Raw genomic sequence first — 14,858 nt, 5'->3', positions numbered from 1 at the left:
AGTGCTTGTTCTGACAACTGTTTTTGTGATTGCAAATATGTACCATTTTGCGATATTGCAACACCTAAGTATGTGAATTTTTTAACAACATCAAGTTTATGCCCGTCATACATCAAATTAACATTCTCAGTTCTGTTTCCTTTTTGACATACCATTACAAAGCTTTTATCTATGTTAACAGTTATACCCCATGTATTACAATATACATGTAATTTATTCAGTAAGAGCTGCAAACCTTGCTCAGTATATGAAAATAAGACAGTATCGTCTGCAAATAACAGCATAAATATACGAATTTCGTCAATAGTGACTGTATCAATACAATCTCGACTTAAACTATCTTCCATATCATTTATAAAAAACAGAAATAACAACGGTGAAAGAGGCTCACCTTGCTTAACACCCATATTGCTATCAAAATAGTCACTATATTGTGATCTAACACGTACACATGATTTCACTGATTCATATATTTTTCTGAGCATCGATACAAGTTTGGTTGATGCACCATATTGTAACAATTTGTACCATATACCATTTCTAGACACAACATCGAACGCTTTACGAAAGTCTATAAAGGCACAGTATATAATTTTCTTTTATCAGTATTAATAACCTTATAGCAGACCTTTACTAATGAATGGATGGATGGCATAATTGTTTCAATATTTTAAAAAGAGAAGGAGGATGACGTAATTGATTTCGGCGTTACTCTTTTAAGACGTTTTGCGAAATTGTTTACTTGCGTTGTACACCCTCGACTAACTTTATACCATGAGAAGAAAAGTACCTTTACCGATTAAAATAAACAAAACAAAATGCATGTAAAATACATATATTTTAGTCCTTAAATGATATTTTGATATTAGCTTATTTATTCATTTGTACTATGTATGCAAAATTTGGGGTCGATATACATCGAAGAAACTTGAACGAATGAAATTAAAATATTGGTAAACGAATATTAGGTGTTAAATTGACATGTAGCAATGTAGCTGTTTACGGTAAGTTTTGTATCCATTTAATATTAGCAGGCTTGGAGAATTGTAAAATATAAAGTATGAAAATTGTGTCATACCTGATATACATAATTGTTTTGTTACAAGATTGTAATAATGTTAAATTTGACTTGGTATCTAAATCTAGAGACATTCTGTGTAGGTATGAATCCGCATTTGTGTGGTATGATCCTCATCAATTTGATAGTGCGCACGTTATGCTGCAATTTAAACAAACTATTATTGATATTTTTTTAGAATGGCTAAGAGACAATGCAAATACTATCGTACTTTCACTGTTACACCAATATTTAGAAACGATCTTGAGTATGAACACTATTTGAAATTTATAAGATGTGTTGATATAGGCGAACTTCAACTCACGGACTGAGAATTAAAACAGGAAGATACGGGAGGAACCTTTAGACAGGCGTGAACATGTTTGCCAGATATGCAATTCTTATGACATAAAGAACGAGTGCCACTTTTAAACGTGTACATGTGCACAGTTTAACGGCTTTAGGAAGAGACGCATTTAGATATTATATTGGAGAAATCCAAGTGCTTTGAAAATGATAACATTATTCAATTCTGAAGAGCTGTCGAATAAAACAATTTTGCCATGTATGTTAAGGAGACTTAATAAATCAGACATAAAATTAAAAAAAAACTATTTTGTAAAAATATTCTTTGCTATATTATAAGATGCACTCTTACTCCCAAATATTTATAATTAATTATATAATTGTTACAATTGTTTTAATATACATGAAAAGAATGAATAAATGTCGAAAACAATAGTTCTTATGAAGGATGCCCTGTTTAATTTAAAAGGAAGGTGCAGAAAACAAGGTATTTCTACTTTATGAGGCATTAGTAGACCACAGTACATCTTTTAGCACTTACCAATCATTTCATTTTTTTTTGCGTTTTCAGCTATTTAACACACGGTTACAATCTTGTTATGAGTAATTAATATTTTCCATAAATGCATTATTTAGTAAGTAGTTAAAGGTTTATCATTCAATATTTATGCTTGTCATACATGTGTATATATTGATTTTGAATAATAGTGTCACTTAATATGTATCGTAGTAATATTTTGCTTGATTCATGCTTACCAACTCATGCTCAACTATTGTTTATTTATTACTATTGCATTTGTCCTTTGTTACATGAACTTCATAGTTTGCCGTAATAGTGTAAGCCGAACTAGTGTTCTGCCCTGTTATGTTTATTTTCAGAGGGTAATATTACGTAACACGTAAAAACATTGAATAACTACTCATTTTGAAATTTTGCTTTGTTTGTAATACTACCCCATTTGTTTTGAGATGGTTTCAAAATCATAAACAAACACTCAGATATTGCAGAGGGAAACAAGTGAATTTTTTCTACATTTTTCCAAGCTTTTTTTAAGATTTACAACACGTCTTTACAATCCAAGGGGTAGGGAAATGAAACTGTGATTGGTATAACCACTTGGAAAACAACGTACACTGGTCTAGGAATGGGGTTACTGTCTAAAAATATAATTAAACTTACATTATAACTTTTACACTTCAGTACCTCCATCTCTTCCAACCATTTACAACACGACTATAGGGTCACAGAACGAGCTAACAGTGAGTGGTACAGAGGGCACACCGCTGACGCTAACATGCATTTCCGTGGGAGGGTACCCACAGCAGACGGTGAAATGGTATCGTGAGAGTGTCACATCAACACCCCTGCAACCTGGTCTACCCGTGATAGTGTACGCAGATCTCTTCAATATCACGAGTTCTCATACATTCACACCTACAAGCTTGGATGATGGCTTAACATACATTTGTCAGTCCTCATACAGCGGAGAGCCACAGCTCATTAGAAGCACGAAAGTGAAATTGTTTCTCAAACGTATGTATTGGCAGTTTGATATTAGCTAGCACAGGTGTAAATTAATAGAAAATGCTTTGATAATCTATTAATGTTTTAGTTGCAATTTTGATGTGCGCGAATGACCTTTACTAAATATTCAGATGTTATGTTCGAATAACACTCACACCACAGATACCTGTAGCTTTTCAAAAGCGATTTATTTAGTCTTTCCAGATGATATCTTAGTGCCTCCATTAAAGAAAACTGACATTTTGATAATGTGTTTTTGTGGGTTTTTTTGGTTTTTGTTAAGGCACGACCTCAAAATACAATATTTCATAAAACTAGTTTAAAACTACGAGGTTATGATGTTCTTATCGTCGTAAAGTAAAACTTTATGATTTAAAATGTCGAATTAATTGTGGTCGTTCAGCAAAATCTTAATGCTTGTTAAGGAACCCATATTTTATTTATGATTTATTTTTTGTGCATTACCCTTTTATCCTTAAAGCTCCAAATTAAACCTCTTGGAAGTGACCCCCTCCACACCAACTCCGGGGCACTGCACTGGTTGTGTATTGGTCCCTGCTGTGATACGGCCTTTGATACCCCCAGTGAAGCTTATCTTTGAACACAACACTCATTGGCCATAATTAGTCAATAAAAAATCACAGGAAATTTGGCATTCTGTGTATTAAACAGGAAATGCATAGCTGGGGCTCCCATAAACTAGTCATTTAAATGCCGGATATTTCCATTTGGAATATACATCATAAAATAAAACTACCGAAGGTTGTTGCAGTTTTGGAAAAAATGGCAGTTAAGAGAAATATGCCGTTATCAAAAACTAAAATTCAACGCCTGTTCTATAATCGAAACCTTACGAGTAAATCATACCGTAAATAGATATGTATACTGTCTGTTTCTTTCGAACAGTATTGTATGTGTGGTGAAAGATTCTCAGTTTAAACTATCGGACTAGCTGTATTTTCATTTTTCGCTCATACTGCAAACACAACAATTGGAAGCATACTGAAATGGTCTTATGTTTTTTTTTTATTATTTTACGCGGTACATGTATATTTTAGTTCAACCTTCAACACCGAAGGTAACAGTTTTGGGAACTCTGACGGAAAGCTCCAGCTCAGTAAACATTTTACGATGTTCGTCGTCCGGCTTCCGGCCACAGACCGTGAGTCTCAGCTGGACACTGGGTGGAGAGTCTGCAGAGCCCGTCAGCAACCCGACAGTCGAAGAGAGCACAGCAAACAACACGTTCTCCGTATCCGACACGTACTCGCGGGCAGTTGGCAGGGCAGACAATTGGAAGACACTTACGTGCTCAATTAACCACGAGACTCTGCGTTTTCCGCAGACGGCTTCTGTTGGACTGATTGTCCAGTGTAAGGCAAAAGAAACTCCGTTTGATTATTTAATGAATTTGCGAACTACACATATCATACAGTTTAGACAAAGACATGAAAACGAAGGTTGCACATTTTAAATTTCGCTAATATGATTTTTCTTCGTAATGACCGGTGGTCAAAGACGAAGATGTTGTAAGCAAACAAAACGTATCCTAGTGATCAACGCATGGACCCTGCACTAGTATCACCTAATTAAGATTTGATATTTCATTTGTTTTACAAAATCCCTCCTAGTAAACAATTTTTCGATATAAGTTGGCCGTGCTTATCAGCTCAAGTCCTGACATCACAAAAACGTTTTTCGGCCGGTTCTAGAGAATCACATCTTGAAACATTATGTTATATATGTGGTGGTGTTAGTAGTTAATACTCCGGGTCCCGGCGTGAGAGCACATTGAAGGGTCCCAGAGTGACAGTTCAACCAGCGCACACCTATCCTGGGCAGACTATTTGGCAGTTAACCAGTACTAGGTGCCTTCACCTCTGTAAGGAATTGACAACTTCTGTACCTGCCAGGGGCAGTGGTACAGTGCGAATGGTCGTAGAAAGGATTTCATAACTAACCAATCACAACAAAAGTGACCTGGTCCGCCCGGGAATCGAACCGGGGTTGTTCTATTATATCTATAAACTTCAGGTATTTAAATTTCTTCGTTCTTAATATGCTGCATCGATAGCGCAATTTCTTAACTGAGTTCCAGAAATGAATTGTCAAGTGTTGTGTCACATAATCATGAAACTGAGAAGTGAGTGCTAGAACTGTGCTTAAAGTTCTAAAGTGTTAAAGAACTGATTGTTAGTTTTTGAATTTTTGATTCGATTTGAATACCGAACTGTTACGTTATAAGAAAAAAATACTATTGCTTGGGTGGTTCCGCTGGTTGATATACTATTATCCTCGATGAGAAGTCTCCATTGATTGAAACAATGGCTTTCTTCTTCAGTTCCTCCAGACACTATTACGCTAACAGGAGAGTTTACGACCGTCGCTGATGGCTCAAGTAAAACTTTCACATGCGTATCTGGTACTTCAAACCCTGATGCCGTTATAACATGGCAACGTAACAATGTCATTGTTACCGCTGGCACGGGTACGCCAACATATACAAATGGAAGTTACTACGGTCGTTTGACGACTCAAAGACTGACAATAAAGCCAACCAGAGACGACGATGGTGACGTGTACTCCTGCAGTGCTAGGAACAGTGCAAGCAGAACTACAGCAAACAGCCAGCAGAAAACTTTGGTTCTTACATGTAAGTGTACTCGCACACATTTCAAACTTAGCGTTAATCAGTGCTGTACACAGAAGTAAATCGCTTATTTGTATCAGTATTACTAATGCTTTTATATAACACATATATTTTTAGGTGGCTGTTATTAAAAGATAATGTTGGTAAGATATCAAATTTAATTTGCGGGTTAAACTGAGGTTCACTTACTATCTCAACCATTATATCTGAATGACATTTGATGTAGAGAGTGATCGACTCAAATGATGGGTTTTAAAGCATAACTTGGCGATTGTATATGGATGCCATGAGGACAAGACCGAAATGAAAATAGAAAAAGCGCTACAATTTTCAAACTATTTATTGATATGTGTACATGTATTCTAATTGAAACTGCTAAGGTGAATGGTATTAAAATGCCATTGCAGGAACACATAAATTCTTTATTGGGATGTTAAATTGTAATTTATCTTAGCATTTACCTATAATAATTCCTTCTTATGAACAATTCGTAACCTGTAGAAGCTTTCTTCAGATCACCAAACAAACGGACAGTGTCTTAGTCTATCGGTTAAAGAGGGACCCCCGGTCTCCATTACACTACTACCAGCAGTATACCCGTTCTGTTTCTACAGCGAAACACATACTTGTTTATGTACAATCAAATCATGTTATAATCGTTGTCTTCAGATCATCCAATCACCAATGCAACATGTACAAGTTCTCCAGTCACAGAAGGTTCCCGGGTGTTCCTTTTTTGTACTGCAAGCAGCAAGCCAAGTTCCTCCTTTACATGGGCTCTCGGTTTAACTCAAATAGCCGACAGCCAGGGACCAGTAGCAATTAACAAGTTTAATTACATGATAACCTCCGTCAACCGGGCAGACTATGGACGGTTCACGTGTACTGCACAAAACGGAATATCACCTCCTGCTTCAAGCAGCTGCAACCTTGAAGTCAAATGTAACGGTTATTTCTGAATTGTTAATATGAAATCAACTCCACCAAAAATGGACCTAGGATATACATATATTAATTTGAAGTACTTGTTGAGATAATATAAAGTTTAAAAATGTCTTAATACTCAGTGTAAAGAAGTCATTACTTTCCATGCCGAAACCCACAAATCTATATGATTTAATTATGAATATGCAATATCGGTGGACGTGCATTGCACTTATGAGTTATGTTTTGGTGAAGTAATCAATGTATATGGAAATAATTTCTAACTAAATTTAAAGAGCTGTAATTAAAACCGGTATTGAGAAACTAAGATGTTAAATATTCCACCATGTCATTGGAGTAATCAGAAAAAGACTGTATTTGTCTTATTCTAATAGTTGTTTTTACTTCAATTATAAGTAGAAGCAGAAGTAGTTGCAGTAGCAGACTAAACCGTGACCCATATTTTTCAGATTATGTGGTCAAAGTATGATCGCGGATAACTTATACATATGTCTTTCAGTTCCCGCATTAGTCACCACGATCACCGGAAACCCGGCAATTGTTGCCAACGGTGTGAACACGGTGAGATTGACCTGCACCACCGGGTCCTCTAACCCCGCCTCCAGCATCACATGGTACCTTGATGGACAACAAGACACCAGTGATAAACCTGTCCAGGAGGGTGTTGGTCAGTATGGCGGGAAAGTCTCGTCACAGGTGCTAGTGTTTACACCTAGCAGGGACATGGATGGTCTCTTGATTAAGTGTAGGGCAGGAAACGGACTGTCGGGGAGTAGTTTTGTGGAAGATCAGGTGGCGCTTGATCTAAAATGTGAGTCATGTGTGTTTTACTGTTCTATTTGGCTACCTTTTAAATTACAGTATATCAATGCACTTTTATTTGGGTTTATGAGGTTATTTAACCGATTTATAACATTGATACCCATCTTTATCATTGAGTTGCTTATATTTATTAATTGAATTCATATTGAATTCACGAGTAGGAAAAAGTTAATCGTGAACATAATTTAATACTGAGTCTTCCATGTATATGCATAGATGTAATAATGTATGCATTTTTGTCAGTGAACTATTTAAGTGTTGAAGTGTTATATCCATATCAACATGCTGTTGTTTGATTTGATATGCTAAATAATTATTTACCATATTAGCCGGCTTTTCAAGTGTGACCGAAGTGTTGCCGGTTTTTTTATAATTGCCTAGGCAGGGAGTTTTTCTTTAAGAGGATAAGCAGAGGGTTCCAACGTAAACCATATTTGCAGAATTTTAAGTGAGGGACATATTCAATGCCGAACGAAATGGCGGATTATTTCAGTATTTTGGTGTGTTCGAAGGATATTGTTACCTGGTAGATCGACTTATTCACTAGCGCCCCACCCCCCCTAAAATCTTCCGAATGTATCACTTATTTCAATATGTCTGGAAAAACGTACTAAATACGCCCAAATTGCATCATTTCAGATAAGAAATAAGTTGGAAGTGAATATTTCTTATTTTGTTTCAATTACTTCAGTTTTAGTTATTGTGTAATGCATTTACTGACAGTTTCACAACTTTCCATATATGAATTTTAGTGACATAATTCAATCGTTGCATATGAAACTGCAGACATTTTTCCATTCAATATGCCAATGTGTAGTCTGTCAGACCTTCTACGGTCCTTTCATGTACATGTTGTTTGACTTACTCCTTACCTGAATAATTTAAACAATATTTACAATTTCAAGTGTTCATATAATTGATGGTGCTTTATAATACTTATAATACTTTATAAACACCACATTATACATACTGTTATATGTGTAAAACTCTTTTGTAATTTACAAACAAACAAATTTAAAGTGTGTCAACACCAACACAAGTTTTTGTATATTAAGAAATAGTAATTCGACTAACGTGGTACACTGGATTAGGAAAAGCAAACCAGACATGGAGTCTTTGATGACACGCATCCTCATTTGCCTTGTTATATAACTTAATCAGTTTTAAAGTATTGAAGAAGATATTTTGGGTTAGGTGTTGATTGTATTGCAAGTATACACTGTTGTAGATTCCCCTGTAGTTAACGTCCTATCTAGAACGGAAACGGAAACTCTGCCTGGTCATCTGCGATGTCTAGTGTCCAGCAAACCACCTGCTACAATCAAATGGTTTCGCATTGATTACGGACAGACGCTTCTCCTAGAGGGGACTGGCAACAACAGCCTTGATTACCGCATGGGAGCTGTCAGCAGAGATGACTCCGGGACGTATATGTGTACCGCCAATAACGGGATTGGAGGAGACAATTCCAGTTCGATTCAGCTAGTTGTCCAGTGTAAGTACTACATGAAGAGAGAGAGAGAGAGAGAGAGAGAGAGAGAGAGAGAGAGAGAGAGAGAGGGAGAGAGAGAGGTAAGAGAGAGAGAGAGAGAGAGAGAGAGAGAGAGAGAGAGAGAGAGAGAGAAGGGGGGTTAGAGAGAGAGAGAGAGAGAGAGAGAGAGGGGGGGGGGTTAAGGGGGAGAGGGGTTGTTAGAGAGAGAGAGAGAGGAGAGAGAGAGAGAGAGGTGTTAGAGAGGGGGTTAAGGCGCGAGAGAGGGGTGTTAAAGAGAAAGAGGTGTTAGATAGGGGGTTAAGGGGAGAGAAAGGGGTGATAGAGAGAGAGAGAGGGGTGTTAGAGAGAGAGGGTGTTAGAGAGGGGGTTTAATGTGGAGAGAGGGGTTGTTAGAGAGAGAGAGAGAGAGAGAGAGAGAGAGAGAGAGAGAGAGGTGGGATTACTTGAATATCGTCAAGCCAGTAGTCCATGTATAGGTAATGTATATCGTCACGATTTACAAAATAACGCTTCTCGGACTTTCTAGTGTACTGTTAATTACGGAATACTAGTAGGGTAGGAAAACTTTAATAGCGTCAAGGTATTTGTCCAGTATAAGTGCTATATTTCGTCGATATTTATAGAGAGAAACCTTATAGACTTACCGGTGTACCACCAAAAAGGTTTAGGAGGAACTCCAGGAACGGTTGGACTATTTATATAGTTTGAATACTTTTGTCTTTATCTATATATGATGCCGAGAAATATGAATGTACAACAAGTCAAGGTATATTATTCAGTTCATGTTCCGTCTAGCTTGTTGATCCATTGCGAGTGTTGCACACTGGTTTGGTGTAATAAGAAACAAAAGGTCGGGCACATTTTATGACACTGTGATGTGATTCTTTCAGAAAATCCATCTTCATGATACTTCAATTATAAGTAGAAGCAGAAGTAGTTGCAGTAGCAGACTAAACCGTGACCCATATTTTTCAGATTATGTGGTCAAAGTATGATCGCGGATAACTTATACATATGTCTTTCAGTTCCCGCATTAGTCACCACGATCACCGGAAACCCGGCAATTGTTGCCAACGGTGTGAACACGGTGAGATTGACCTGCACCACCGGGTCCTCTAACCCCGCCTCCAGCATCACATGGTACCTTGATGGACAACAAGACACCAGTGATAAACCTGTCCAGGAGGGTGTTGGTCAGTATGGCGGGAAAGTCTCGTCACAGGTGCTAGTGTTTACACCTAGCAGGGACATGGATGGTCTCTTGATTAAGTGTAGGGCAGGAAACGGACTGTCGGGGAGTAGTTTTGTGGAAGATCAGGTGGCGCTTGATCTAAAATGTGAGTCATGTGTGTTTTACTGTTCTATTTGGCTACCTTTTAAATTACAGTATATCAATGCACTTTTATTTGGGTTTATGAGGTTATTTAACCGATTTATAACATTGATACCCATCTTTATCATTGAGTTGCTTATATTTATTAATTGAATTCATATTGAATTCACGAGTAGGAAAAAGTTAATCGTGAACATAATTTAATACTGAGTCTTCCATGTATATGCATAGATGTAATAATGTATGCATTTTTGTCAGTGAACTATTTAAGTGTTGAAGTGTTATATCCATATCAACATGCTGTTGTTTGATTTGATATGCTAAATAATTATTTACCATATTAGCCGGCTTTTCAAGTGTGACCGAAGTGTTGCCGGTTTTTTTATAATTGCCTAGGCAGGGAGTTTTTCTTTAAGAGGATAAGCAGAGGGTTCCAACGTAAACCATATTTGCAGAATTTTAAGTGAGGGACATATTCAATGCCGAACGAAATGGCGGATTATTTCAGTATTTTGGTGTGTTCGAAGGATATTGTTACCTGGTAGATCGACTTATTCACTAGCGCCCCACCCCCCCTAAAATCTTCCGAATGTATCACTTATTTCAATATGTCTGGAAAAACGTACTAAATACGCCCAAATTGCATCATTTCAGATAAGAAATAAGTTGGAAGTGAATATTTCTTATTTTGTTTCAATTACTTCAGTTTTAGTTATTGTGTAATGCATTTACTGACAGTTTCACAACTTTCCATATATGAATTTTAGTGACATAATTCAATCGTTGCATATGAAACTGCAGACATTTTTCCATTCAATATGCCAATGTGTAGTCTGTCAGACCTTCTACGGTCCTTTCATGTACATGTTGTTTGACTTACTCCTTACCTGAATAATTTAAACAATATTTACAATTTCAAGTGTTCATATAATTGATGGTGCTTTATAATACTTATAATACTTTATAAACACCACATTATACATACTGTTATATGTGTAAAACTCTTTTGTAATTTACAAACAAACAAATTTAAAGTGTGTCAACACCAACACAAGTTTTTGTATATTAAGAAATAGTAATTCGACTAACGTGGTACACTGGATTAGGAAAAGCAAACCAGACATGGAGTCTTTGATGACACGCATCCTCATTTGCCTTGTTATATAACTTAATCAGTTTTAAAGTATTGAAGAAGATATTTTGGGTTAGGTGTTGATTGTATTGCAAGTATACACTGTTGTAGATTCCCCTGTAGTTAACGTCCTATCTAGAACGGAAACGGAAACTCTGCCTGGTCATCTGCGATGTCTAGTGTCCAGCAAACCACCTGCTACAATCAAATGGTTTCGCATTGATTACGGACAGACGCTTCTCCTAGAGGGGACTGGCAACAACAGCCTTGATTACCGCATGGGAGCTGTCAGCAGAGATGACTCCGGGACGTATATGTGTACCGCCAATAACGGGATTGGAGGAGACAATTCCAGTTCGATTCAGCTAGTTGTCCAGTGTAAGTACTACATGAAGAGAGAGAGAGAGAGAGAGAGAGAGAGAGAGAGAGAGAGAGAGAGAGAGAGAGAGGGAGAGAGAGAGGTAAGAGAGAGAGAGAGAGAGAGAGAGAGAGAGAGAGAGAGAGAGAGAGAGAGAGAGGTGTTAGAGAGGGGGTTAAGGCGCGAGAGAGGGGTGTTAAAGAGAAAGAGGTGTTAGATAGGGGGTTAAGGGGAGAGAAAGGGGTGATAGAGAGAGAGAGAGGGGTGTTAGAGAGAGAGGGTGTTAGAGAGGGGGTTTAATGTGGAGAGAGGGGTTGTTAGAGAGAGAGAGAGAGAGAGAGAGAGAGAGAGAGAGAGAGGTGGGATTACTTGAATATCGTCAAGCCAGTAGTCCATGTATAGGTAATGTATATCGTCACGATTTACAAAATAACGCGTCTCGGACTTTCTAGTGTACTGTTAATTACGGAATACTAGTAGGGTAGGAAAACTTTAATAGCGTCAAGGTATTTGTCCAGTATAAGTGCTATATTTTGTCGATATTTATAGAGAGAAACCTTATAGACTTACCGGTGTACCACCAAAAAGGTTTAGGAGGAACTCCAGGAACGGTTGGACTATTTATATAGTTTGAATACTTTTGTCTTTATCTATATATGATGCCGAGAAATATGAATGTACAACAAGTCAAGGTATATTATTCAGTTCATGTTCCGTCTAGCTTGTTGATCCATTGCGAGTGTTGCACACTGGTTTGGTGTAATAAGAAACAAAAGGTCGGGCACATTTTATGACACTGTGATGTGATTCTTTCAGAAAATCCATAAGTGACAGAAACCTAATATAACGCCTGAGTATCACAACCTCTGAACTATAGCGTAACTGCAAATGCAATGTCTGAACTTCAATGCACTATATACAACCTTCATAATGGTTTATTGAATGTTTCAGACAAACCCGACGTGACAATTATTGCGCAGAACGCCACGGAGAACACACAATCAGAATTACGATGTGAACCACGTGGTATGCCAAACTCCTACACCTACATCTCTTGGGAACAGACTTGGCCGGGATCAAGGACTATTCTGAGAACTCTCCCTGGCGCTTCAGTCTTGATATTGAGTGACCTGAGGTACGAGCACACCGGGATATACACATGCAGGGTAGACAACGGTGTGAATTTAGCAGAAACCCCAGTGCAGGACAGGGACAGGTCTTATTTGTCGTAAAATGTAAGTTAAATAAGTATACCAGAGTTCTCGTTTTTGTTAAAGGTATTAAATCAGCGTTATAATATTAATTTCGATTGTAAACACGGTTATAGATTAATATGATATATATTCACTTTAGTATCCGTAAATCCATTGGTAGGAACCTAAAATGTTGTTTCCGTAGAACCGCACTCGTAGCCTCGTGTCCTCCTAGCAAGTTAGATGTGGCAGCGTTGAGAAATGAGCAATTAGTAAATAAAACAAGGATAAATACTAATACAGCAACCGGTTGCAATATTCAATTCATTACAAGTGTTTTTATATCCAACCCTATAGCTTTGTTTCCCCGTAATACTTATGGTAGCATTTTTTTGAAGAAGCAAGTACAAAGGGAGATAAATTCCAAGAGGTACAGTTGTTCCAGAAGCACTAGACCGCTCTCACTCTCAAATAGTTTGTTTCCGTGCATCACAAACTAATATATATACTTCGTTGTTTACCATGGACGAGTTGGCTAGTAAAATTCCATTGTTCCGCAAGGAATCCTTAGGCCACACCAAATTAACGCTTAGTTCCTCGGATTTTTGCCAAAACAAATTGGAGCGAGCGAGCGAAAAAAAAAATAAAAAAATCTTTTTGTCAGTTTTCATAAAAACCGAAGCGAGCGAAGAGCGAAAAATATATTTTTCCTTATATTCAATATAAATAGGAAAGATTGTTCAAAATAATTGCCCTTAAACCCATTGTAATGCCATCTTGAACTGAACCTCTAATGGACATTGGGAAAATGTCTGAATTCATACTATTTATTCATCCGTGTTTAGTACAAACATTATATGGATAAATCTAATTTCTTATTTAATTAAAACGTACTTTAATATGACAACCATTCATAAAAATAAATAACTCTGCTTTTAGTAAAAAGTTTGAAACAACTTATTAAAATCTACCTGAATCAGTTTAACATAATATGCAACTGTATTTAGACATAACTTAGGATTGATTTTGGATTTGTAAAAAATTATCACTTACACAGGCATCATCAAACATCAGACTCCATATAACATAAGACTAAATGTTGTTTTTGTTATCACAGGAAATGCAATGACATGTGCTTTTTAAAACAAAAAGAACAAGGGTATTTTTCAGAGTACATTTTTTGGTTATTTAGATGTTTTTATGCACCAGCCAATTGTATATGCCCCCCCCCCCCAAGTCCGGAATAGCGGGGACTTTGACTTCCAGTCTCTCAAAACCCGGGTAAAATACCCGACCTGCAGGGACACACTGCTGGTAAAATCCCTGCCAAATGGCCCCGCAACCCCGAATACCTATGTTAGGCCCATTCTCGACTATTTTCAATATGAAGACAAAACCGCATTCAGTAGGCACTGCGGGGCCACCTGAAAGGTAAAAACACAGCCCATTGCCTCTGCTATCCCCGGTATACCCCTAGAACAAGGGCGAGGGGTGGGCGGGGCAGTCTTTACAATTGACAAGTGCATTACAATCCCGGATTATGCTGCAAATAAAAACAAAATATAAGGTGATAAACTTAGGCTTACTTGTGTTGAGGTATATCCAGACCAGTGTTTATATCGCTATTTGTGAAAAGATATGTATTCAAAACTGTTGTTTTGTCAGAATTTGATCAAAAATGGGCTTGACATCAATTTGGACCAAACAATGACTCATATTCCAGTTAAGTTGATCTGTTATTTTCAGCATCGTCGTAACGAGGTAAAAGTTTGGTCCCTTGTATTATGACTTGAATAAAATAGTACTAAGTTGATCATTCCGATTTCCATTCAAAACGAGTCACTAATTACGCAATATTATCGCTACCAGTCTCAGATACACATGCTTTATTGCATAATGATTGCTTTAAATAATGATCCTTTAGTGCATGAGACGATCAACAATGACGTCAAGCATGCTCAAAACATATTTATTGTCAAAAATAAATTTAATTCCCAAACTTCGAGCCACATTGTTTATACCGGAAGCCGCCATTTTGATTGAAT

General features: G+C 37.3%; 1 protein-coding gene across 1 annotated transcript in view; it reads left to right on the top strand.

Moving 5' to 3' along the window:
• LOC128234757 (hemicentin-2-like) overlaps nucleotides 1-14,858 on the top strand; it is a 28,190-nt gene that overhangs the window by 11,527 nt on the left and 1,805 nt on the right. Inside the window, exons 4-12 of the mRNA XM_052949248.1 lie at nucleotides 2,565-2,897; nucleotides 3,947-4,261; nucleotides 5,230-5,541; nucleotides 6,208-6,480; nucleotides 6,983-7,294; nucleotides 8,534-8,800; nucleotides 9,823-10,134; nucleotides 11,374-11,640; nucleotides 12,572-12,855. Coding sequence (XP_052805208.1) covers nucleotides 2,565-2,897; nucleotides 3,947-4,261; nucleotides 5,230-5,541; nucleotides 6,208-6,480; nucleotides 6,983-7,294; nucleotides 8,534-8,800; nucleotides 9,823-10,134; nucleotides 11,374-11,640; nucleotides 12,572-12,852 — 2,672 coding nt within the window. The 3' untranslated portion in view covers nucleotides 12,853-12,855. The remainder of the gene's footprint in view (nucleotides 1-2,564; nucleotides 2,898-3,946; nucleotides 4,262-5,229; nucleotides 5,542-6,207; nucleotides 6,481-6,982; nucleotides 7,295-8,533; nucleotides 8,801-9,822; nucleotides 10,135-11,373; nucleotides 11,641-12,571; nucleotides 12,856-14,858) is intronic.

The sequence above is a fragment of the Mya arenaria genome, chromosome 5 (assembly GCF_026914265.1).
Source record: "Mya arenaria isolate MELC-2E11 chromosome 5, ASM2691426v1".
Classification (NCBI taxonomy): domain Eukaryota; kingdom Metazoa; phylum Mollusca; class Bivalvia; order Myida; family Myidae; genus Mya; species Mya arenaria.
This window is presented reverse-complemented; position numbering and strand designations above follow the sequence as displayed.